This window comes from Acomys russatus, chromosome 30 (genome assembly GCF_903995435.1).
Source record: "Acomys russatus chromosome 30, mAcoRus1.1, whole genome shotgun sequence".
Classification (NCBI taxonomy): domain Eukaryota; kingdom Metazoa; phylum Chordata; class Mammalia; order Rodentia; family Muridae; genus Acomys; species Acomys russatus.
The window spans coordinates 5,831,739-5,857,763 of NC_067166.1; the positions used below are offsets into that span (position 1 = coordinate 5,831,739).

Below are 26,025 nucleotides of genomic sequence, written 5' to 3' on the forward strand. Positions count from 1 at the left end.
GGCCAGCGGCGCCCCGGAGCTGCAGTCTCGGCTGCAAGCAGAGTGGATCTGCACGGAGGGCGCGAGCCGAGCGGAGCGGGAGGCGGACCGCGCGCTGCTCTCAGAGCTCCCTTCGGCGTATACAGGGGCGCGGGTACTGACCGCGGGGCCCACGGGCCGGCCCGGTGCGCCGGGCTCCGGACCATGGCGCTGCGCGCCCGGGCGCTCTACGACTTCAGGTCCGAGAACCCCGGCGAGATCTCGCTGCGGGAGCACGAGGTGTTGAGCCTGTGCAGCGAGCAGGACATCGAGGGCTGGCTCGAAGGGGTCAACAGCCGTGGTGACCGCGGCCTCTTCCCGGCCTCGTACGTGCAGGTGATCCGTGCGCCCGAGCCTGGCCCTCCGGCGGACGGCGGCTCCGGAGCTCCGGCCCGCTACGCCAACGTGCCGCCCGGCGGCTTCGAGCCTCTGCCCGCCGCGCCGCCCGCCGCCTTCCAGCCGCTGCTGCAACCACAGGCGCCGCCGAGTTCCTTCCAGCCTCTCGGCTCCGGCTTCCCGTACGGCGGGGGCGCCCTGCAGCCGTCGCCGCAGCAGCTGTACGGCGGTGGCTATCAGGCCAGCCAGGGCAGCGACGATGACTGGGACGACGAGTGGGACGACAGCTCCACGGTGGCCGACGAGCCGGGCGCGCTGGGCAGCGGCGCGTACCCGGACCTCGACGGCTCGTCGTCGGCGGGCGGAGGCGCGGCCGGCCGCTACCGCCTGTCCACACGCTCGGACCTGTCGCTGGGCTCACGCGGTGGCTCGGCGCCGCCGCCGCACCAGGCGTCGGGAGCCAAGAGCTCGGCCACGGTGAGCCGTAACCTCAATCGCTTCTCCACCTTCGTCAAGTCGGGCGGGGAGGCCTTCGTGCTGGGCGAGGCGTCGGGCTTCGTGAAGGATGGGGACAAGCTGTGTGTGGTGCTGGGACCCTACGGCCCCGAGTGGCAGGAGAACCCCTACCCCTTCCAGTGCACCATCGACGACCCCACCAAGCAGACCAAGTTCAAGGGCATGAAGAGCTACATCTCTTACAAGCTGGTGCCCACGCATACCCAGGTGCCCGTGCACAGGCGTTACAAGCACTTCGACTGGCTGTATGCGCGCCTGGCCGAGAAGTTCCCTGTCATCTCGGTGCCCCACCTGCCGGAGAAGCAGGCCACCGGGCGCTTCGAGGAGGACTTCATCTCCAAGCGCAGGAAGGGCCTGATCTGGTGGATGAACCACATGGCGAGCCATCCTGTGCTGGCCCAGTGCGATGTCTTCCAGCATTTCCTGACCTGCCCCAGCAGCACAGACGAGAAGGCCTGGAAACAGGGTAAGCGGAAGGCCGAGAAGGATGAGATGGTTGGCGCCAACTTCTTCCTCACTCTGAGCACACCCCCTGCCGCCGCCCTGGACCTTCAGGAGGTGGAGAGCAAGATTGATGGCTTCAAGTGCTTCACCAAGAAGATGGACGACAGCGCGCTGCAGCTCAACCACACTGCCAACGAGTTTGCCCGCAAGCAGGTGACTGGCTTCAAGAAGGAGTACCAGAAAGTGGGCCAGTCCTTCCGGGGCCTCAGCCAAGCCTTTGAGCTGGATCAGCAGGCCTTCTCGGTGGGTCTGAACCAGGCCATCGCCTTCACCGGAGACGCCTACGACGCCATCGGCGAACTCTTTGCTGAACAGCCCAGGCAGGACCTGGACCCCGTCATGGACCTGTTAGCGCTGTACCAGGGCCACCTGGCCAACTTCCCAGACATCATCCATGTTCAGAAAGGTAAAGCCCGGCCTGTGGAGCAGGTGGCACGGGATGCTTCTTCGGTCAGGCTGAAAGTGGTGACTTCCATAGATGTACCGCTCTCTCTGGTTTCTGGTTTTGCTGTTCGTCCAACATGTCTTGTGTGTGTGTGTGGGGGGTGGAGCTGAGAGTTTTCTAGTCAGGCACTGCCACTTTTCAGAGAAGTAGTGCCCCCCCACCCCACCCCACTGTGTTGTCATTTGAATAGACAGGGCGATCAGCTGCTCTGGTCTGTTAAGCTTCTGGACCTGGGCACAATTAGCAGGGGACCTGAGCCAGGCACTGCAGAGCTGGCAGAGATAGGAGGAACCATAGAAAGAGTGGGTCCCTGGGGGTAGAGGTAAGTCAGGCCCCTCGGTTCCTGCTGTGACAGGGGCTTTTGGCCAGCCCTGTTCACGGGGTTGGGGGCTGAGGTGTGGGGGTGTGCTCCGGTTAGCACTGGAGCTTCCTGTGTCAGCCCTTGAAAGGCTCTCCATCCTCAGGAACTCAGCTCTCCTTTCTCTGAGTTTGGCATTTCTTGTCCAACCCAGACTTGGGCTGGTCTTCAGTACAATGATGTAGGGGGACTGGTTGGGGCAAAGTGGGAGTGTTGTGTCCGAGAGCTGTGCCAGTGTTGGTGTGCCCTTAGTAGGTGATGGTGTTACTGTCTTTCCTTAAAGCACTGGCTTCCCAAAGGATTTTTTTTTTTTTTTTTTTTTTTTTTTTTTTAAGTACAGCAGCCACGCCTGCCTGACCTGAGGTTGCTCACTAGGCCGGCCTTCACTTATAATGGCTCTATTGACTGAGAGAGCTGGGAGGTGTTGCCATTAGGAATGTGGCCTTGCCTCTGGAGGTCCAGTGTGGGGGAGGGTGGCAGCAGGCAGCCAACTCCTGTAGCATCCTAGGCTGTGTGGAAGGCTGCTTGGGTCACCAGGTTTGGCTTACCCAGGGTGTGGGTGGGTGGGTGGGGGTTGGGGGGTGGTGACCTGTCCACTTCCTTGCCAAGTGGGACACAACATTTGAGAACATCCCTGATTTTTGACCTTTTTCTTCCTCCTTCTTGTATTCAACCAAATTCTTCCTTTTTGGATGTTTTTCTGGTTCGCTGAAAGCGAACAGAACAAATCTGTGTCAGGCCCTTGGCTGGAGATATTACCATCACCTCCCCCTCTGTTCTTTTCCTTCCCCTTCTCCGTGTGACAGGGCCTCTGACTCTTAAATAGGGTGGGGGATGGGGGAAGTTCAAAGGTCCTGAGTCCGGTCTCCATGCTGCCGAGCACCGTGCTGTGGATAACTGTTGTACTAATTTCCTAGCGAATAGCAACTTTCTTGACAATTTGCATTTCATAAATACAGTCTGAGACGTAATTAGCTCTTTGAGCAGTAGTGTTGCTGCTGGCCTGAATTAAGCCTGCACCTGCAGTCTTTATGTTTTTATTTCTAAGTTGTTATAAGCCCTTACCTTCTGGGCTAGTGAACCTGATGTTTTGAGCCTTTAATGCCAGGTACGTATTGCTTCAGCCAGGTCACATGCTAGCTGCCTACTTACGAGTCTCTTGGTGCAGAGTGTTGGCAATAGCTGAGCAAAGGCAGAACCAAGCACCGACACTGGTGGGGTAGGCAGGTGTCTGTCCGCCCCACCTCTGTGTGGGGTCGGGTCATTCACTGGTTTTACTGTGGTTCAGGCCTTTCGCATGCCGTGCTATGAAAACCGTGTATCAGAAAAGCTGTGTTTGTCCTAGGGACTGTTTAAATGTGCTCTGGCCCTTTAAGTCTAGTCAGCCATTAAGCCTTTCTTTTTTTCTTTCTTTTTTTTTTTTTTTCCCCTCCTCCTAAATCCTAATACTTGGATTCTCTCCTGTTGCTTGGGACCTGGAAATCCTCCCTTTTCAAAACTGGTGCTGTTTTTTTTTTTTTTTTTTATGTGGGTCAAACAGTTCTAGAGATCCACCATCTGCAGAGTTACTGCGGGAACACTATTGGTCGCGGGAGTTTGTTTCCACTGTTGCCTTGGGTGTGTGATATGCAGGGAGCCTGAGTCTCTGGCTGACCTGTCTTTAGAATGCCGCCACTTAAAGCTGCAGTGGGCCGTGCATATGATGCAAAGACCCTTGGCTTACAAGCACTGTCTGTTAAGGATGCCAGCATTACAAGTATGGATGAGGTTAATGTCCTGTCGCCCCCTCCTTCCCCCCAAGCCTGGGAGAGCTTTTTGAGCATGCTTGGGGACTTGTAAAGGGCAGCTTACCCTCCTTGTCTTCATCTAATGTAGTTCCTCTTGGACTCTTTCTCAGCTGAGCCTTGAGTTTGTTTACTGCTTTAGCCCCCCCTGACCCCCCAACCCCTTGTATAATTACATCGAACAGTTCAGCAGATCTGAGAATAGCAAAAGCCAAAAGAACAAAACAAACAAAAACTCACGCAGCTTCCCAGTGTTTTGTTGTAGGTGATCCAAAGCTTATACTTACTTCAATTTAGGAAGAAATTTTATAATTGAGAAATTCAAAACATTTGTCTTATCTCCGGTGTTCTCGGTTTTTTGTCTGTTTGTTTTTTTAAGGGAAAGGTAGTTTGCATTTTACAAACTGGTTAATTAAAATTAAATTTGATGAAAACCGCAGTTCCTCACGCAAATGGTGATTAAGTAACAAGTGCTGAAACACTGACATTGCCGTCCTCTATCTAAGTTCCTGCCAAACAGCACTCCCTAATTTGCTGGGGCTTCAGCAGCCCCTTTCCTAAGGTCCTTCCTTCAGATTAGCTGTAGGTCATTGTGTTTTCCTGCTGGGTTGGTTTGTTTGTTTGTTTGTGTTTTGTGATTTTGTGGCAACACTTTTCTTCCCTTCTAAGCTTAGTTAATAAAACCTGGGAGGGCAACAGGTTCTGCTGGTGCCTGTTGCAGTCTCATTCGCCCTGTGAGCATTGTGTGTGAGAGCACGCCCTGGCCTCCTCTAGGATCTGAGCCATCCTGGCAGAGACTCTGCAGTGCAATGGGCTGGCTTTTGCCTAGGCTGATAAAGGTTTTAGTTTAGCACTTGGAGCAAAAGAGGAGAGAGCCATATGGTTCCATCAGCTAAGAGATAATTCTAGAATTGTATTTTTAAATCAACTAATGGACTCTTAGATAAATAGACCTTACTTAGTGTAATGGAGTGGAGTGGAGGGTGCAGGGAGCTGCTGTGGTCTGTAGTGATGTTGGTGGGAATTTAGAATGTGCTCTGGTTGTAGCCGTATCTTTCTTGATGTAACAGGATGTAACAGGAGTCCTTTTCAGCTCTCCAGACCCTCTGAAGGCAACGTGTGTGCTCAGGTGTGTCACTGACCTGGAAACCCTGTGGCTCTGATTTTGTTCCCCTGTGGTAGCGTCTTCCAAGCTCTCTGTTTATAACTCTTGCCTGCAGTGTGCTTTGGTAGTGCTGAAGCCAGTGACTGTGAGGCAGCACATGGGAGAGCGTGTGTTACTGTGACGGGAGCCACAGCGGGCTCGGTCTGGTTTCCAAGGATGTGATTGGCCTCTCCAACATAAAGCCACATCTGGACTGCTCGTGGTTTAAAAGTTTTACATTTATCTATCCCTAGGGGATTACGAGAGAGAAAGGCCATGGGAGTAAGATGGTAGGGCTCACGCTTTCATCTTTGCTTGTACATTTGGAGTGGAGAACTGGAGGCAGCCATACAGAGCAGTTTCTTTATTCCAAAGAAAAGGTGTCAAGCCCCGGAACACACCTGAAGAGAGCTAATTTTCAGGAGCATCTTAGGAAAGGGGTCTCCAAAGCTACAGCCTCCTAGGCGGTGCTAATCGAGGGAGCGGTACACAGTGACAGAAATGGCTGTTGGTGAAACCTAACTTGCACCCTGTGAGGTGGCACTAGGTAAGTAGAGGCCTGTTCGCGAGAAGCTGCAGACCCGATTTCTTTGCTCTCTAAATGTTCCAGATGGCACTGCCTTTTCAACAACGACAACATAGCCCAGGGCCTGAGGCTGGGTGGCCCAAGCTGTCCTGTCAGTCCTGCTGGCTAGGGAGGGTTTCCCATTGTGCTGCCTCTCACCACTCTGAGGAGGGTTGGGCTTGTGTCCCTCAGACATTAATTAAAGATAACCAGAGTCCCAGCAGGGCAGGCAAGGTGAGGCCTCGCTGCCCCAGCTTTCATTCAGTGGCCCCCCCACCCCTTCTCCTGTGCTAAAAATAGCCTGAAGAAGAGGATGCCAGGAATAAAAAGAAAGCGCAGGAAATCGAAGCCAGTTGTTCTTTTCGTTTTAACTGTTTTGTCTCAGTTGGGATCATTTCTCTCCTTTCCTACCTCCACCTCAGCTGCTGACTTCATGTGCAGTGTGACCCTTGTCCCAGTTTGTTCTTTCCTTAGTGGCGCTGAGGTAACCTTTGGGTTTTGGAAGTAGAGGAGTCAGTTGCTTGGTTAAAGCTTAAATGTGACCGTCGAGGGCCTTTCCTGGTCTGTCTGTCCTTCTTAAGCAGCTAGGTGGATGCTTCTCGTCCTCCTGCTGATGGCTTCTAGACTCTGCAGTCCTGTCTGTCCCGTGGGAAGCCAATTACAGCCAAGCTGAGAGGAGGCAGGGGACTTTGATTCTATCCCAGCCCCGACAGGAACTCTTGACACCCCCGGGCTCCATGGGACTTCCCTTCGTGTGGGGAAATGACACCCTGTCTGGTCACTTCAGGATTTCCAAGCATGAGAGATTCTCTGATTCACTAGGAAGCAGGAAACTCCCCTTAAACGTAGGCTCCTTTTTGGTGGCTGCATAAAAATTTACCGTATTATTAACAGTGTTTTTAAACCAGAGTTTACAGTTTGGTTGGATTGCATCATCTCTGAAGCCCTTGATTTCTGATTATCACCAATGGAGTGCTGTGGTGGCTGCGCTGTGTTCGGTGAGAGTGTGTCCAGAAGACATGGACTGGGCTGTCTGGTAGCTGGTGCTTAGACAGCACAGACTGCATGTTACTGGAGGCACAGACAGCATCTGCAATGCTCACTGAGTCCTGGACCAATGGAAAGAAAGGTGGTCATCCAGCTGTGGCAGTGTGGCGGGTGGTGTGCCAGGACGCTGAGAGCCTGGAGGTCATGGGAACAGGGCACGCTCTCAGTGTCCTGGTGGCCCAAGGCAGGTTGGGTAGCTTGAGGCTGACAACTGAGCTGGGTAGGTCAAGAAGTCTTGTGTGCAGCTTCCTGGCTGTGGCACCAGGCCAGGCTGTGGACCAGTGTGGTGGAGTCTGGTGGGCTGGTGCGTGGTGAGTGGGAGCAACTTTGAACAAGTAGTTGGAATCTGCACAGTCTTCAGTGCCAAGGAGGGAGCGCTTCTCAGGGTCCTCATGAAGATTAAGTTTTATTGTGCTTAGTAGCTGCTTACTAAATGTTTGGTCTTGAGAACAGGAAGGTGCTTTGAAAATGGGTATCAGTTCCCACTAAAGCACAATTCTGGTAAGTATGCCCTGCCTCCCAGCAGCACGACACCACCAGAATCGCAGGCGGGGACATAAGCTGGAGGGATCACCAGTGGGACGCCGGCGTGTTCTGTTTTGATCAGGTTCTCCTGTAGTGAACAGCAGAAGTACTGCTGGCATCAGAGGGAAAGACGTTATATGGAGTCATCAGTGCTCACACTCCCGTCAGCCTCTTCCTCCCACACCGAATCCTGTGCAGGGACAGAGTGCTTCGGCATTTCTGAGCATCCCTCCGCACATCTGGAAAGATGATGTTCCGGGTGCCCTAGATAAAGGTTTCTTTAGACGATTTTTACTTTGTTAAATAACATTTTTATTTTTTTTTTAAATATTGAAAGTAAAACAACTCAGTGCTGCAGTAAATGTTTATACATTGTTTCAGGCTGATTTCCATAGTGTTTTGTCTGTCCACGTGATGGCAAGCTGGGAGTGTGGAATCCTTTATCAGCTGACAAAGTTAAAAACATTACGTTCAGATCAGTAAGCATGTATCCCTGGCCTAGTTCATCAGATGCTTCTAGATGGAAAGTGCCTGGCCTCTTGGCCGCCTGGCTGCCTGCGAGGGCTCCCAGAGTTGTGACGCTGCCTTCCCGTGAGCATCTGCAAAGTCTAGGGCCCAGATGAGGTATGAGGTGAACAGGGCCACAAAAGCGATGGGTTGGAATGCTAATTTTTTTTTTCCTGCCTGCAAAGTGAACTTTATTTTGAACTCTAAATACAGTCAGTCTCCTTTCCCAAAATAAAAGAAAATCAGTTAAGTAGTTTACTTTTTATGTTGTGACCCGAACATCTGAAAACAAGCAGCTTGCCGGAGGCTGGGCTGGCTGCCCACCCTGGGGAGAAAGATGTGCTAGCTGGAGTGTGCGGTTCGTTCTCCTCACCTGCTTCCAACTCTGGAACAGGACGCAGAGGCGTGGCCTCCATCGCTCCCTCCTTATTCGTCATGAGACCCCGCCCAGCCTCTGGGTCGTCCTTAGTTTATCTTCCTTATTAGCCCCTCACAGACATTCCCAAAGATGTGTGTCACTAATGCCCTTAATCCAATCAAATCGATAGTCAGAATCACCCATGACAGTGAGTGTCTAATCTGATTAAACTTTAGTGTGAATAACCGTTGTGTCATTTCTACCCTTTTTCTTAGAGCTTTGTAACCCTTGACGTGGTCTGGTTTCCCTGTGCATGTTACTTAGTGGGCTGGTGATGGTAGTTGGGAGAAAGGCAAAATCATTAAGTTTATTCATAGGAGCCTCTTTTAAAAAAACAAAAAACCTTGATTTTTATTGCATAAATATTTAAATAGACATCATAGCCTAAGCACTGCCAACATTACATCAGTGACTCAAGTGATTGCCAACCTTGTGGAGCTGACATTCTAGCAGGGTGGAGACACAGTGAAAGACAAACACAGCAAACCGTGGTGTATAACAGATATGTGATACGTGTTCAGAGTGGAGCAGAGGAGGGAGGGCGTAGGAGAGGCAGGATTGTGGTCAATGGAGACCTCACTGAGAGAGGGAGGGCGGTTTAAGCCTCACGCTGAAGGAGGGGGGAGTTATTAGAGCAGGTATTACAGTAAAGGGCTGTGCAAGAAGGCGGCACATCCTTTAGCAAGGCCCTGGGTGGCTGTGGGCTAGGGAGGTTGACGAACAGCCAGGAAGTCAAAGTTGAGTCTAAGGCTGGCCTAGTAGGAGAGGTCATTGCAGAAGAGGAAATTGGTAAGGCTCTGTTAGTTTGGTAAGATTTGGTAAAGTGATGCTTGTCAGGACCTGTATTAAAAGTTCAAGTGGGATGAACGCTATGGCAGGATTTTGAGTGAAGGGATGACGTCCATTTGAACATCTTCCAGTCGTGCTGGGAAAAAGAAAGGACGGCATGGAGATTGGAGTGGGGTGCAAACAGGAAACTAGTAAGAGGTGGTGGCCTAGACAGGCGGAGGCAGAGGGAGTGGTGAGGAGCGGGGCCCTGCCCACCTGAAGGTCTAGTCCACAGATCGGGGCTGACCACCAGTACGGGACTTTTGCTTCAGCGTCATAGGGACACTGGGCTCCATATCTTTCTCCCTCTCCAACACAAGCGCAGGCGGAAACCCCAGATTTGGAGCCTTCTAGTCAGGGTAGTCCTTTTCTAAGCAATCATCCGAATAGGGCTTGGTGATAGGTTGGTGTTTGGTGTCTCCCTTTTGTGACCCCGTATTGTATAGCCACACTGATTTATATGTTTGTGGTAAGTGCTTAATGCGTGTTTGTAGAGTTAATGAAGCAGACACTCATTAATAAACTACATGGCAGACTTTGAGAGAGAAGGAAGTCTTCTGTGGCTTACATAATGTTTTTTGTTTTTCCATTTAGAAGTACACAGTATCTAAAAGATAGAATGTGTGTATACTTTATGAATGAAGTCATTAATATGTGAATGATTTTCAAGTCTCAGGTTTATGTGGCTGTGAAGGGACTTTCCAGACTTCACTGGAGGGAGGAAAATGAATATGTACCTTGTGGCATTTCTTTGTATGGACTGGTTGGAATGTGGAGAGCTACATACAGCTCACAAACACATACATAGTAGTTATCTGGGGTCCTTTCTATTTAATCTGGGGCACAAGAACCTAGGTATGTTCTTTGACGTGATCGATGGACTTGGGTTCCTAGAGGTCAGATGCTGTGCAGGGAGTGTACCTCGTGGAACACAGTTTTGTGGGGTACAGTGTGTGTACGGAGGGTCCAGATAAAGGACAAATTCACCTCTGAGAGTCCAGAGGATGGCGAGGGCCACCGGCTCACATCAAAGGTCTGGAGGGAGGGTACTTGAAGGGTGTTCACATTTGACCTTTGGAAGAACATGGATGGAAAAGTGCCCACCAGGTCTTGGACATGCTTGGATAGGTGTGATTAGCACATAACAGCTAACATGTTGGTTCCAGCACTGAAGTCCGTGATAGAATGTGCGCACAGCGTGACACACACAGCCACGGCATGCACTGATGGAAGCAGATCAGGGGAAGCTATCTCGACTGCGCACTTTCACCCCGAGATGAGTTTTGAACACCATCGTAAATTTGCAAGCAGGGAGGGAACTTCCCAGACTAAAGGAACCATGTATGCAAAACCCGGTCCTGGCTGCCTCTCAGAATCAGCTGAGGCTCACCTGTCTCTGGAGCCTGAGTGTCAAATGCATGCTGTCTGGACACTAGTGGTCTCCAAAAGGTGCTTTTGGTAAGCTTCTGGCTTTACAGCTGCTGGGGGTGGCAGAGGGAATGTTCTAGAAAGTATTAATGTGGCTAGGTTAGCACTTCTGTTGGACAGGTGTGTCCCTGATTATTTTGAAATACTTGAGGCAAGACATGATAAAATCCTGACGGGAGGCAGTGTTGTGGTATGCGAAAGAGGTGACAGGAACTTCTGTCTGTAGAAGTGGAGAGTGGGGACATAAAATGACCTCTGGGGCGTTGACTATGGAGCCCCCAGCGCAGATGCTGTGAGAAAGCTTTAAGCAGAGGTCCGTACCAGTGGGCCAGGTGTCTGAAGGTGCTTGTTTACAGCACCTAGCCTAAGGATGGTTTTTATGATTTTAATGTTTGTGTAAGTGCCTGCATAATAACCCCAGTTTTGCCTGTTGATCTGCAAAGCTTAAAGTATTTACTGTCTAGGCCTCAAATTAAAGCAGGTACGAGTGGCGATCTGCAGTTTATCGAGTTCGCTGTGCGGCTTTCACTGTTCCAGGCATACTGGGGGATATTACGTCATTGTTCTTTGAGCAAGTGCTTCATGTCTGTCTGGTGGAATTAGTACTTACTGTTCTTAAGCGTTGGCATTAGCTCCTGTGTTAGTTACTTAGGGCTGCTCTAACAGGTCTTGTAATCTGGGTGATTTACACAGTAGCAGTGTGTTCCCATTACAGTTCCACAGACTGGCTGTCTGAAGTGAAGGTGTTGGCAGAACTGTTGCTCTGTCCTCAGAGAGCACTTCCATTCCTGGTTGCTCTGAGTAGCTTGGCGGCAAGGGGTCACTCCAGTCGGTCCTGCATGTAACCCACTGACTGGCCAGCCGGCTCTATCTGCCCTTCTTGCTTGCTTGCTCTGTCCAGTATGGCCTCAACATGACACCAACTCACTAACCGCATGTGCAAAGCCTGTTTCCAGGTGGATACGGATGGGAGTGATTGTGGTTCAGTCCAGTACAATTAGCTAACCTCCCCCATGGGGGTATTACCTCTTGATGGTGACCCTCACAGCTCAGGCTGAGAACTGGGTGAGCCCTAGACCACACAGCAGACTGAGTTAAGGCAAGATTTGAATTGGTCTTTTGCCTTGAAACTGGTGTGCTTTTCATTACAAGAATACTTGCTAGGAACTAGAGCTGATTCCGTTGGCAGCTGGTAGAAGTTTTTCAACTACATAGTGGCATCCTGATCATTTTCTAAGTAGCTAGGCGTATTTTGAAGGCTTACCATGCACCATGCGTGGCACTTAATGTTTTATATTCGCTATACTAAGTTAAACCTCAAGGGAGCTTTTGAGATAGGCACCTCACAGTGGGAGCTGAGTCGCAGGAGGTTCCCACATGGCCCTCAGTGACTGTAGACCCAGCGTCTGACAACTGGCAGCTTGTGGAGGAGGCAGCTGTGGGGTAGGGCTGAGGTGTGTGCAGCTTTGGAAAGGAGCGGGTGAACTTGAGGCGTCTGCTAGCCAGAGCGGCAGCACTTGAGGAGGAGCATGGCGTCTGCCTTGCGCTACCTTTAGTGCTAAGTGTGGGTGGTGGGCCATGGTGAGGCTGGTAGTAGAAACAGACATGGAGAGAGGAGGAGCTGCGGGAGACAGGCGAGAGGCTGAGAGGAACTCTAAGAAATCCCGTGCTCAGGCTTCTGCCTTTTGTTTGTTTTGTTTGTGCTTTCCTGCAGGTCCCACGTGTGGCCCAGGTTCACCTCGAATTACCGAATATCTTCCTGCCTTAACCTTCAGTGCTGGTATTATAGGCACGTGCCACTGTGGCCACCTTCACTGTTTCAATTAAAGGAAAAACTTGAGGTTCTCTTGATCTGCAAAGATAAAAAGAGACTCTGGCTAAAATAAATCAACAGAGAAGCCCCTAGCAAAATGAATGACACGGTCCTGAGGAGGGCTGGCAGGGCCCTCTAGGAGCCTGAAGTTGACCTTTATAATCACTGGCATTCAGTTTCTGTTGTGCACAGCAGGGTGCTTCCAACTCACGGATAACAGCTCACTAGGCCGGCTCCTAAAGGCTTCAAGACTTGTGTCTTGAGTGTACCTTTAAATTCCATATTTTCTAGGTCTTTTATCTTTGTCTCTGGTTGATTGGTTGGTTGCTCTGCGGTCTTACGCAAAGAAGTTGAGGCATAAAGAGTAAGGCACGGGATGCCTGGTCCCTGCCAGCTCAGGGACTAAGGGAGACCACAGGGTGGGGTGGTGGTGAGGGGGTTTCAGTCTAAAATGGCCGACTTAGGGGCTGCCTCCCCAAAACTCGAGTGATCGGGCAGCACGGGTGCAGTGAAGGGAAGCTGAGAAGGCTCGCGTGAGGTGGGAGTCACAATTTCAGTTATAAGCTGGACACTGTTAGGGAAAATACTACACAGCAAAAAATACATCCTCTGGAAGTGTTCTTGTGGGCCCAGGTTAATGCTGCCCTCCTGGGAGCCCTCAGAGCTCCATTGCCCTCCCCAAGGCCTTGGCTCCAGGCTCCCAGACCCTTGTTGGCCTGTCCAGTTCTGCCACCACCCTGCAGCCCCTGGCCTGGCCCTGCCCTGTGGGCTGCTCTTCGCTATTTAGCGGCCTCTGTAGACTTGATTTCACCCGAGCCTCCATTTTATCTTTCGAAAGCAAAAGAGACCAAGACTATCTTACTCCAGTTAGACGTGCTCCCTGAGCCCTGCTCTTGCCGTGCTCCCCGAGCCCTGCTCTTGCCGTGCTCCCTGAGCCCTGCTCTTGCCGCTGTGGCTCCTGAGGTCTGCTAACCGCCTGCCTGCGCTGGCGGCTTGCTGGCATTCACATTTAAGAGAAGAAAGAGTTCTTGCCTTTCTTCTGCTCAGATGTTTAAAGTCTGTACATGTTGGGCTGGAGGCCACTCAGCAATTTCCCCTTATACCCGGCCTTCTGAAGTCACGCGTACAGGCTCCTGGTGGGACTGTGTTGTCACACAGCATTTTAAAATATGCTGCTCCTCCCCCTGAGGTCCACCTCGGGTCTCTGCTTGCTGACCGGGCTGCCCGCTGAGCTAATCCCCACCCAGCTTTAGTGGTTCTCAGGAGTTGAAGCACCACAAGAACCTTTATGAAGTTCTAGCTGCAAACACTGTTTTTAGCAAACAGGCTGCAAGAAGATGCTCGGCTTTAAATGACTTCCTTCCTTCCTTCCTTTCTTCCTTCCTTCCCTCCCTCCCTCCCTTCCTCCCTCCCTCCCTCCTGTTCCCCCGGAGAGCACCCAGGGTTTTCTGTCTCATTCTCCTTGTCCCAACCCTCTTAAAATAGCTCCATACTCTCCTCATTCAGTGTGGTTATGAGTTGAAAACGAATTCAAATTAATTCACCTTTAAATTCTTAGTACTTGGCTTTAGTGGCATTTAAACTCTTCAGAATGTTATTTTGGGACCAGGCGTAGTTGTCCTGGGACTCTGAGAGGCTGTGTTTAAAGGGCTGTGAATTCAAGGGTAGTGGGCAGTCTGGGCTGTGTCTCGAAAACAGGAACTAGTAAACAAAATGATTGCATTCCCTGGCAGAGTGTAGAAGTGTGCTCAAAACTTAGTATGGCTTGAATGCATGGGATTCTTGAGGCGGCTTGTGGATGCTGCTACCTGAGGTGTGGGGCCAGGGAGGCCCCAGCAGGCAGAGCTGAAGCCAACTGCCCCATCCACAGGCAGCCCACTGGCTAGCCTTCATTTCCTGAAAATTGGGGAGGTGACTACTTCCCCTGGGGGTTGAGGAGGAGAGAAGCCCGCAGCTTAGAGAGTACAGAACTGGAGTCCCTGATGCCCTTGGGATTGCCACCATCCTAGTGGCCGTCCCAGCTGCCACCTACCTCTGCATCAGGGGGATGGAGAGGAGGGGACCTGCAAGGGTGTGGGGACCTGTAGAGGGAGGTCAGGGAAGTAGGTCACCTTGACCAAATTAGCATTTTCTTTCAACATTGGAAGTGCAGGAAGGTGACTATAAAAGGGCCACCCTTCCAGACTACCCACCCTTATGACCTTACGTTTTGTCCCTTACCAAGGCCTCTGTTTCCTGAGAAAGCCCACAGGAAGACCAAAAATCTACTTTATGATTTTGGCACATTCATGTATTTCAAAACTAAATTAGTTTTTTACCACCACTCTCCATTTTTCTTTCAAGGGAAAAAAAACATAGCCTTTGGATCCCGTTGCTTTAGTGACGGGGCTTTTTGTGTAAATGGCTTTTGAGGGACAAAATCAGCTGAAAAGATACTTGGATACCAATGGGAAGGCAGGGCTGAGGTACAGGGGCGGCGGGTGGGGGGGGGCGTAGAGGGGCATAGGGAGGGAGCCCTGCACCAGCCCGGCAACTTTAATTTAAGCAGAGTCAGAGATAGGGCAGCTCCTGAGGCACTGTGTAGCCTGTGAGGAGGGGGTTCCTTTCTTTTGCTGGGTCAGGCGATGCCAGGAAAGTTGCCTGTCCCTGTGGAGCAGGAGAGCTCTGAGGCACGGCACAGCTTGAGGTGGGTAGTCAGTGGGCACCAAGACCAGAGCTGCAGTGCTCAGATGGGGTCTGTCCTCAAAGGCAGTGATGTGGCACTCAGTGCTTGGTAAGCAGAGGGAAATATTTTAATGACGGGGTATGTAAACAGTGTGGTGCTCTGTCACGTGGTGCTGATTGCCTTGATCATTACTCATTTATAAAAATTGAGTCCTTAACGTAGTGATGTTAATGAGCGTTGTTAATAATTCACTTCTTTAGTTCTGTATTCATTGCAAACGTGAATAACACGCTCTCCTGATAAAGGAGGGTGTGCGAGTTACAAAGACTCTGCTCTCTCTGGCTTTGGGTGGATAAGGCTTGCAAGGTGCCCTGCCCTTGTGACATACACACACAAAGGTGAGTAGGGGACGGAAGTGCATCCCCAGGACCTGGGGGTGATTGGGTGGGATCTTGACTCTGGTGTTGGAAATGTGGGGCGCCAGTGGGCATAGGTGTGAATGAACCTTGCCGGATTTTGCAACCAAAGAGTCTGCGTTTGCATAGGAGAGTTTGTGGGTAACAGCAAAGGAAAATCATTGGTTTAGTTCCTCTTAACTCTCAACATGTGGAAAGTGAAGGGTTCTTTGAGCTCTCTGTCGCCCAGGCTGGTCTGGAATCCACTGTGCTGAGCTTCCTGCTTCTGCTTCCTAGTGCTGGGATATGGGCGGGCTTGCGTGCTAGCGCGAGATGCTCAGCATGCATCTTGTCTACAGATGCCCCCCAAGTTATCAGCATCCCCCATAGACACCTGTGTTGTATGAAAGCAGCAAGGGCCAGGCTGGCCAGCAGGTGGAAATGGTGGATTCTTTGAAGCATGTAGCCATGGGACATTTTGGACAAATGACAACCTCTTTCCTGGAAGATTTTAGAATTATACCAGAAACTCCTCCATCCACCTTTCAGCTTCCAATAATGAAGGAAGCGGGGCACCAGCAGCACCCTGCTCACCTGGGCCTGAGCTCGCCTCTCTCGGAGTCTGTCAGGCCTCGAGTGATGGGGCTGGCGACTGGCCATGCTTTCTGTAGAAGCTTGGGGGCTGCTGCTGCCCCCTTAGAAACAAATTGCTAGTTGAGTGAGCCTGGATAATTTGCCAAACTAATTCAGTAAAACCACCAAGTGCTCACCAAAAATGTCCCTTGCAACATGGGTCTTAGTTAGGGTTTCTGTTGCTGTGACGAGACACCATGCCAAGGCAACTCTCACAAAGGCAAATGTTTGATTGGGGCTGGCTCACAGTTCTGAGGTTCAGGCCCTTATCAGCATGGCGGGACACATGGCTGCATGCAGGAGGGCGACAGAGAGGTGCCTGAGAGTTCTACATCTTTTTTTAATTTTGTTTTTGAGGTAGAGTTTCTCTGTGTGCCTTGCCTGTCCTGAAACTCTGTAGACCAAGGTGGCCTCTAAGTCACAAAAGATCTGCCTGCCTCTGCCTCCCAATGACTGTAAAAGGCATACGCAGCCACCAGTTACAGCTGCACCAGGTCTGCATCTTGATCGGAGACACACTTCCTCCAACAAAGCTGCGCCTCCTAATACTGCTGCTCCCTGTGGGCCTGTGGGCCTGTGGGGGCCGTTTTTATTCAAACCGCCATGATGTGAGCTTTTTGTGTGTTCTGTTCCTGCCCCTTGGCCCTATTCACAGAGCTCCTCATAGGAAGGAGCCATTCAAATGTGTTAGAGGCCTGGGCCTGGACCACATCTAAGTGTGCACCTCACTTCAGTCAGGCCCCTTCCCGCACTTGAAGTCCATGTTAGGAGCCCATTTCCTGTGGGCGACTGAGGAGGCCGCAGTGGTTTGGGCCACCTTCCTGTAAGAAGCAAGTCCCTGAGTGCTCCCGCATCTCCTCTGAAGGGCACACCCGCTCTGGAGCAAACCCTTTAAAGTAAGCACTTCTTTTGCTCATGTTATTCCAGGCGTGACTCATGTCTGTCTGTTGGCCCAGGAAAGTCCCATTAGAAATTCTTCCCACCAGTCAGTCACTTAGCATTTTCCTTCTGTTTATTAGTACAACTTCATTATGTGGAAACAGTGGCTTTCATTATGGACTTCGTACACTTTCAGAGTGTGCTTTGAGCATGGTCTCCCACCTGCCTGCTCTCCCCTCCCTAATCCTCCCAGAGAGTGTCCCTTCTCCTTTCATGTCTTCTTTAAAAAAAAAAAAAAATCTAAATTCTACACAAGAAAAATGTGATATTTGTCTTTCACTTAACGCAATGTCTTTCTGCAACAGATCTTGTGTGTGCATGTAGGTGGCTGTGTGCTTGTAGGTGGCTGTGTGCACGTAGGTGGGTATGTGCATGTGGGTGGGTGTGTGCACGTAGGTGGGTGTGTGCATGTGGGTGGGTGTGTGCACATAGGTAGGTGTGTGCACGTAGGTGGGTGTGTGCACATAGGTGGGTATGTGCACGTAGGTGGGTGTGTGCATGTAGGTGGGTGTGTGCATGTGGGTGGGTGTGTGCACGTAGGTGGGTGTGTGCACGTAGGTGGGTGTGTGCATGTGGGTGGGTGTGTGCACGTAGGTGGGTGTGTGCATGTGGGTGGGTGTGTGCACGTAGGTGGGTGTGTGCATGTGGGTGGGTATGTGCACGTAGGTGGGTGTGTGCACGTAGGTGGGTGTGTGCATGTGGGTGGGTATGTGCATGTGGGTGGGTGTGTGCACGTAGGTGGGTGTGTGCACGTAGGTGGGTGTGTGCATGTGGGTGGGTGTGTGCACGTAGGTGGGTGTGTGCATGTGGGTGGGTGTGTGCACGTGGGTGGGTGTGTGCACGTAGGTGGGTGTGTGCACGTAGGTGGGTGTGTGCACGTAGGTGGGTGTGTGCACGTAGGTGGGTGTGTGCACATAGGTGGGTATGTGCACGTAGGTGGGTGTGTGCATGTAGGTGGGTGTGTGCATGTGGGTGGGTGTGTGCACGTAGGTGGGTGTGTGCACGTAGGTGGGTGTGTGCACGTGGGTGGGTGTGTGCACGTAGGTGGGTGTGTGCATGTGGGTGGGTGTGTGCACGTAGGTGGGTGTGTGCATGTGGGTGGGTGTGTGCACGTAGGTGGGTGTGTGCATGTGGGTGGGTGTGTGCACGTAGGTGGGTATGTGCACGTGGGTGGGTGTGTGCACGTGGGTGGGTGTGTGCACGTAGGTGGGTGTGTGCACGTAGGTGGGTGTGTGCACGTAGGTGGGTGTGTGCATGTGGGTGGGTGTGTGCACGTGGGTGGGTGTGTGCATGTGGGTGGGTGTGTGCACGTGGGTGGGTGTGTGCATGTGGGTGGGTGTGTGCACGTAGGTGGGTGTGTGCATGTGGGTGGGTGTGTGCACGTAGGTGGGTGTGTGCATGTGGGTGGGTATGTGCACGTAGGTGGGTGTGTGCACGTAGGTGGGTGTGTGCATGTGGGTGGGTGTGTGCACGTAGGTGCTAGTGTGTTCCTCCTCTAGGTTTCTTACTGCATCGGGAGCTCACAGTTTTGGGAGACTGCCCCTCTCTCTGTCCAGCCAGGAGACCCTCCGGCACGGCAGTGGGGGCCTGTTACAAGAGTACTCCCCTATGTCTAGCCTTTATGTGGGTCCTCACACTCGCACAGCGCCCGACCGAGCCATCTCTGCAGCCCCAATTTACACTTCTTTATGGCAGAGTAATACTCCACTCTGTCCACCTGCCACCCTGTCTTTATCCACGTATTTATTGATGAGTTCCTAGGCTGATCCCAGGTTTGGCTGTAGAGTTGTGGGGATGAAGGCGTCTATTGTGTGCTGACTTAGAATCCCTTTCGCCTATGCCCAGAAATGGCGCAGGTGAAGTGTGGCAGCCTTTGGAGGACCCTGCATGCCGATTTCTCCACAGTGGCTACAGTAACGTACCTTCCACTGAAGCTGTGTGAGCTCTGCTTCCAAACACCAGGCCTTCTCAGCGTTTGCTTTTTCTTTTTAACTTGGTGGCATCCATTCCGACTGGTGAGATGGACTCTCGCTATAGTTAGGATTTATGCTTTCCCGATGACTTAGAAATTTTTTTTCTCATGTATAACTTGTCTGTCTGTGTTCGTTTGAGAAGTAGTCACTTGAAATTTTTGATCTGACCTGTATGGTCTTTTCTTTCATTTAGACACTGTTACCCTAATCGTGGTCATTATGGGACTTTTTGTTTAGCAGTGCTCTCTTGACCTTAGACCTCGCCACAATCTCTTTCCCCTTCCTACATTTTCTGGTTTGGTCTTGAAAGCATTGTGGTGACAGTATGCGAGGGACCAGGTCCCTCCTGAGTGGACCACTTACGTAGTGGAGCTTCTGAAATCCTCACTGTTTCCCCGTTGGTTTTCGGGTGGATGTGTGTGATCTCTCTGTAGCTCTGCTCTGGGTTGGAGAGAATGCTCCATTGTTGCTGTCGCCGCTGCCGTGTCTGCTCCTCTGTAGCTGTCCCTGAAGTCCTACAAAGCACCTGCATTTTCAGAGTGACCTAGAGAGAGCGAGCCTGCATTGAGCTAGCTGTACCCCAGCTTTCCTCTCCGGCTCCCTACTCCTTACGTGGTAGGTTTGATGGACAATCCAGCAAACTCTGCTTTGCTTTTGTTATTTAATGGGTTAAACACAAAAGGTTATGAAGTCGGAACTGCACAAAGTTCTCAGCTTGAGAACTGTCTCTGTGGGAACGAGCAGTTTGTAACAAGACCCAGTCCAGCCCAGAGACGCTGGTATTCCACTTCCCACTGATGCTTTGCTCTGTCGAGAACTCAGTGAGTGGAGGTGGGGCAGAAGCTTCTGGAATCCTCAAAAGCAGTTCTCCGCCCCCCTCACATGACATGTACTCTTGATGTATGTGGCTTGGGTTGTGTAAGTCTGTCAGTGTTCTGTTTACTCCTAGTCTAAAATAGTAAATTAGCTTTGTGATAATTAATCTTGTTCATAGGGGGGAAAACACATCAGCTCCCTGTCGAAATGTTAGAAGTTGTAAAAAAAAATTAACAGCTTTCTTGTACAAAAAAAAATTACATTTATGAAAAAGAAGCATTTTATGTTGCTTCAGATGTGGAAGGCCCCTGAAGTTAGGATTCTGGAGGATTCTGCACGCTTAGTAGGGGGGGAGTCAGGCAGCTGGTCCCACACCGAAGGCCTGTTGCAGAATGCTGGTGGTTCTCTTTCATTTTATTTCTCAGTGTAATTCTAGCAGTATGTTTTATTTTTAACCATCTTGCTTTCTTTTGAAAGTAGTTCTAGGAGAAGTCAAGTTCACTATATTTCATTTAAAAGACATCATTTAAAAAGATGTGCTGTACATCATGAGTGACAGTGGTGCAGTTTGAGATGGTCTTACTGAGTAGCCCAAGTAGCCTGGAGTCTGCAGTCCCGCCTCAGCCGCCATGCTAGAGGTGAGCCTTGACTGCACAGCTCTCACTAGTCTTTGAGTTTGCACATTCATAGTATGCTTTTTAATGCCTTCGTGCACTGTTAATATGTTCTTAATTGTTTCAGGCATGTACACTTTGTTACCTCGGAAAGTGATTTGAGCTCTTGTATAGGAGCCACATTTCTCATAGGCACACCTTCTGCTCATGTGTCTCTGTTGCAGGCTTGACATGCTACGCCAGCAAACTTGAATTTCATTAAGTGGGTCAAACTGAAATTCCAAGTGTAATTGGCTTCTGGCATTCATTCTTCCAAATGCCCTGTCCTTTCCTTTTGAATTTACAATAGTGATTTGGATTTCTGTTTGTATGTTTGTTTTTTTTGTGGTTGGTTTTTTGGGGTTTTTTTTTTGTGTTTTGTTGTTGTTGTGTTTTGTTTTGTTTTGTTTTGTTTTGCCAGAATAGTACAGTTTACCTGGCAAATAAACCCATATATTCCTAAAGCAAGTGTGTTAATATTTGGGGTTGGAGTTGACAATTTATGTCATCTTCCATAGCATCTAAGTAGATGGAGAAAAGAGAAAAGAAAAGCAAAAACAGGCGACTCCCTCCCTAGTCTGAGTTTGTGTTTAGACTTTCAAATACTGTAGTGTGCGCTTTTTCAATGTTTCTTTAAGTGTAAAAAGTTTTACAAATTCAATTAGCAAATTGAATTAGGTTAGTAAAAGGAAAAATTTCAAACATAAACAAATAGTTTCTTTTACACACACAGAGTGCCTTTCGAATTACACACTTAAAGCAGAAGTCCAGGACTGGAGGGATGGTTCTTTGTGGAAAGGTGCTAAGCCTGAAGCCCAGCCCAGAGGCAGGAGGGTCGTTGGCCTTGCTACCTCAAGCCTCGCTCCAAGTTCAGTGAGCTAATGGTGTTACAGGGAACAAGGTGGAGATGATAAGACAGGATGCCCCTACATGCTCCTCTGCCATCTGTACATGTGCATTTACCATACGTGTACACCACATACCGCCTGCCCCCAACACACGCAGCTATTGAGGAAAGTGGGAAAGGAGACTGCAGTCTGTGGCCCGCGGGAAGCGTTGTCACCTGCAGGTGGACAGGCTCCTCCACGCCCACCTTGCTTGCCTGTTCAGGCACCTGTGCCTTTACGGCGTGTGAGTGGATGGGGTCTTTCTCATATGAAGCAGGCCAGACAAGCTGCACACGTTAATTCTGGCATTCAGGTGGTAGAGGCAGACCTGTCTCTCTGAGTTCACTCTCCCTTCCCCCAGTCTACAGAGGGAGTTCCAAGCCAGCTAGGAGTTTATAGCGAGACCCTGTCTGAAAGAATACACCAACAATAATACACAGCAGGCACATGTCAATTCTTCACTGGTGCTGTCTGGGTTGGAGAAATGTTTTAAGATATCATGCTTAGCCGGGCAGGGGTAGTCTTGAAACCACGTGTTGCCTGGGGGTGGGCGTGTTTGTGGGGAGGGGGTGTGTTTGTGGGGAGGGGGTCCTAGTTGCCTCTCTGCCCAGCAAGGCATCCTTCTCAGTAGCAGGGTGGAGCAGTGCCCCTGCTGTGCTGTGCCCTTCTGCTCTGGGACTCTGCACTTTTCAGTGAAAGATCTCATTTAGAATGAGCACATAAAAATATGTGCGGGTATGTACTTTCCTCCACAGACATGCATTTCTCTAAATAACATTTGCTGTTGGTGGATTTTTCACTTCTCAACTTTATATAGTGCTGAAGGCGGGGCAGGGCCACACCGGAGCTCAGTGGCAGAGCTCCCATGTTTTATTCCACAATGTAACATAGCGTTTTGAGAAGCACACCATTTAACCCTGAATACTAGTTTATTCTCTGAGTTTTCAGATTTAGAGGGATTTAGAAACAGGGTGGCCTTCTCAGGTGAGAATGAGCCCTGTGGGTTCGAACAGACTGCCTTTCTCCCCTGATGTTGAATTCACAGACTGCCGGGGCCCTCCACTGCCTTCCTTGCTCTGTAGTCTCCACCTTTCGATTGCTCTGGCCGTGTGAGGTCTGCTGGACACTTTCATTCTCAAGCTGCTAAAATGTGTCCAGACCCTGTGAGCGTCAACATTGGTCAGCCCTGGAAACCAAAAGGTGCTGTCATCTCCCGCCTCTGCAGCCTTCTGTGTGACGCGTGCTTCTGAGGGAGAGTCCACCCTTGTGTGACACCTGCCAAAAGGATCGCTCCCACACCCTCACCCTGCAGTACTCTGGAGACAGCTCTAGATAAGATGCTGTGGTTCTTTTGGTGACCTGCCGAAACAGTCACTAGAGCAGACTTAAAGCCTGCAGCCCCTGTAGTTCTGCGAACATGTCACATTCTAATCATTCAAAATGCTAGTGCCCCACTTGTGTTCTCCCAGAAGGCACTGTCAGACTAGGCACACGTGCATACACCACCCCATGTTGTCAGGCACGTACATCATCTGGGCACAGGCTGTGGGTGGGCCCAGCGTGGGCTTGGGTACCCTGACAGCCTCATTGTACACTGGCACCACTACCCCGCCCTCCCCCCCCCCCTTTTGCTTGATTTTCAGATCCAGCTTGAGCTGGTACTGACCCACTTCAGGGACCGGTTCTGACCTTATGCAATTACTCTTCAGTGAGATTTTCTCAGAAAGGGGGCTTTCACCCTTTATGAGTCATTGTTTCAAATATAATTCTCTTAGTAAGCATGGGTACCATGGTCTCATACGTGTAAACGTGAAAACTGTGGGTTTAGGGCTTATCTTTAAAAGAACAATTTTTTTAAACACCTTTTTGTTAGATATAGCATCTCAAGAAATGCTGCAGAGGCTTGATCAGTGTGGAACACTGGTTTGGGTAAGTGAAGTTGGAGCATTGGTAAAACTTTGAGAAACCAGGCTGCTTTTTAAATTGGTATTTGCAGTCACCACTTTGAATTCCAAAGGACATTGAAATAGTTTAGACAAGCACTGGCAGTCCCTACGTTCCTGTGCAGTACTTAGCTGTGTCACTGGGATATGTGTGTGCGATGTGTCTTAATTATTTACTGTCTTTGACCACAGGAGCTCTTACCAAAGTAAAGGAGAGTAGACGGCATGTGGAGGAGGGGAAGATGGAGGCGCAGAAAGCTGACGGCATTCAAGACCGCTGTAACACTATTTCTTTCGCCACATTGGCCGAGATTCATCACTTCCATCAAATCAGAGTACGAGACTTTAAATCACAGATGCAGCATTTTTTACAACAACAAATAATATTTTTCCAAAAAGTGACCCAGAAGTTGGAAGAGGCGCTTCACAAATACGACAGCGTCTAGTGACTGGCCGCGGACTCTGCGCGTGTCTTCAGGTCGAGGGTAACTTCTACAGCAGAATAAAACTGCTTTCAAAGAGCTGTTGCCAACTCTAGCTGCTGGTACGAGGATGGCTTTGCGTTCAACTGAAACCCAGCTGGCTATGGAATCACGTAGGAGAGGAGCGGTTAATATGGTTAATGTAGCAGAAACAGTATCACACTTTGTAACTAAATTATACTATGTATGCCTACACTACCATTGTAACTTTTGGATAATGATTATACTGTTTGCCTTATTGCTTTTTGAAGTATGGGTATATTAGTGTATACTTTGTAGACCTCAAACCCCATGAAGAGTCTCAAAGAAGCTGGCTGGGTAAAAGCCTGCTGTGGATGCCTTTTTTAGTCTCACAGATCAAGATTACCTAAATTCAACCTATTCTCTGTTTACAAACTCCACTAGAGCAGCTATGCGACTTTGTGCCTTTAGACTGGTTGTTTTCATTTCTGACCCACCTCTGTTGAAGCCCCAGCTCTTCTGATGGAAAGAATGAAAGGCCAGTGTGTGCACTGGTGACAACTGATGAAAACCTCACATTTCTGGGGGCGGGTGGGAGTGTCAGTGGCCGTCACTTTGCACAGGAAGCTCGGCCCGGTAAGATGCTGGCAGTTGCCGAGAAGTGAGACGTGATGCTATCTTTGGATGTAAAGTCTCACAGGAGAAAAGGCAGTGCACCATATTCCCTTACACATACAGTACATGGCCTCTGGACTCGAGGGTCGCGCAGGCCTGAGGATTTCTGAAATGCCCTTAGCACGTGGGGAAGGAGGTTTCCCATCGGGGATAAAGTATAGAAACAGTGAATGACACATACTCCATCTTAGTTTTGGGGAGGGTCTCCGTCTGTCGTCTTTTTTTTTTTTTTTTTTTTTTTTTCTTTAAGCTTGAAATTTTCAATGTTCAGCTTTTTGTTTTGGTTTTAAATGGATCTACACTGTTAACCGAATGAGACTCCACTGTGATTCACTCGTTTACTTAATCAAAAAATTTCAGGGATGCCTGTAAATTTCAGTGTTATAGTCAATGAGGAGTGGTGATGGTTGATTTAAAGAGGGACCAGAAATAATTTCTCCTATTCCAGTACTGAAGGAAAAAGAAATACTGATTTTTACCGTGTTTTTAAAAAAAATACATATTGATAAAGCCCCCCCTTAGAACATTTAACCTTAAAAATTATTTTAAATATAGTCTTTTATTATTAGAAGGGAACTACGGATGACTGATAAATACCAAAAAGATTCACAAGCAGCTTCATTTAAAAAGCACAAAGAGGTTCTGGCACAGAGTGGCCAAATCTCAATGTTTTTTGTAGTTGCTGAGCTAAATAATGTGATTCTTGAGTTTACAGATGTAAAAGCTGTCACTGGAGCCTGGAGGACCTGCCTCTGCTGTTCCTGTGACGTACACATATGCCACCACAAACCTCCTGGTACTGAAATGGTGACATGGGGTAACAGAGGCCAACCTCAGGGGGTGAGCCAGTTACCCAGAAGGCTCAGCGTGCAGAAAGGTCAAAAGAGGAGAGGCTAGTGGGACAGTTACTCCACAGCACATGTAACTCTCTCTGAAGTAATCACACATGGGTTGAATTTCTAAGAACAGATTATGATAATTTTGACGTCTGGTCAGATCTTTGTACTTTATAACTTAGAGGCAGACTTGGCATCATGCGGCGGCGTTGTCTTTACTACAGGCATGTGGGACTGTTGCCAAAAGCCACGTTCTCTCAAAAAAGCGACTTCCTCTTGTGGATCGCAAAGTACAGTTAGATAAATAAAACCCATATATATTTAAAAATTAATTTTATTGCAGAAGTTTGGAGGTTATAACTCTAGCATTTAACTTAAGTTTGGGTTGGTGTTGAACAGGCAAGCTCTCTGCTTTTCACATGATTTGAAAATCACATCTATTTGCCTCTTTGTTTTGATGGTGGTTTGATTTTTTTTTTTTTTTTTTTAAGTAAAATTACTAAACTTGTGCAATAGTAGCAAGGAAATTTCCTGAGGTGTCTTATACGACTGTGCTTTAGCCGAGGTGGACAGAGCTTAAGTTATAAAAAACTAAAGAGTAAAAGACAAAGAAGGAGGCGCTCACGCTGCCCCTTCGAGAGAACTTCGGTTCTCCCTAACTGCACAGCACAGAGCCACTGATTTGCGGCGCTGAAAATGAGTCCCGTGGGCTGATGCACCAGACTTGCTAGTGTCCATTTTCGTTCAGGATCCTTTTTCCCTAACGTTCTTGGTCCTATTGAAACATGTCAGTATCTAAAAATACTGCAATGTTAATGTCCAAGAGAAAAGCCATTCTGTGTTTGCTGGTCACCATGATCAGCGTGGTACCGTTTTCTTTTGTTGTTGTTGTTTCGTTGTTTTTGTTTTTGTTTTTAAATAAACTATCACA

At 49.6% G+C, this 26,025-nt stretch overlaps 1 protein-coding gene across 1 annotated transcript; it reads left to right on the forward strand.

The window, feature by feature from the left end:
* Positions 1–59: 59 nt before the first annotated feature.
* Snx18 (sorting nexin 18) lies at positions 60–25,176 on the forward strand. Its single transcript, XM_051172288.1, has 2 exons — positions 60–1,780; positions 23,333–25,176. The coding sequence occupies exons 1-2, from the start codon at positions 184–186 to the stop codon at positions 23,584–23,586; spliced, it is 1,851 nt and encodes a 616-aa protein (XP_051028245.1). The 5' UTR covers positions 60–183; the 3' UTR covers positions 23,587–25,176.
* Positions 25,177–26,025: the final 849 nt, after the last annotated feature.

Coding starts and splice junctions, on each gene's coding strand:
- Snx18 (XM_051172288.1), top strand. CDS start 184: ATGGCGCTGCGCGCCCGGGCGCTCTACGACTTCAGGTCCGAGAACCCC. Junction 1,781..23,332: donor CATCATCCATGTTCAGAAAG/GTAAAGCCCGGC, acceptor CTTTGACCACAG/GAGCTCTTACCAAAGTAAAG.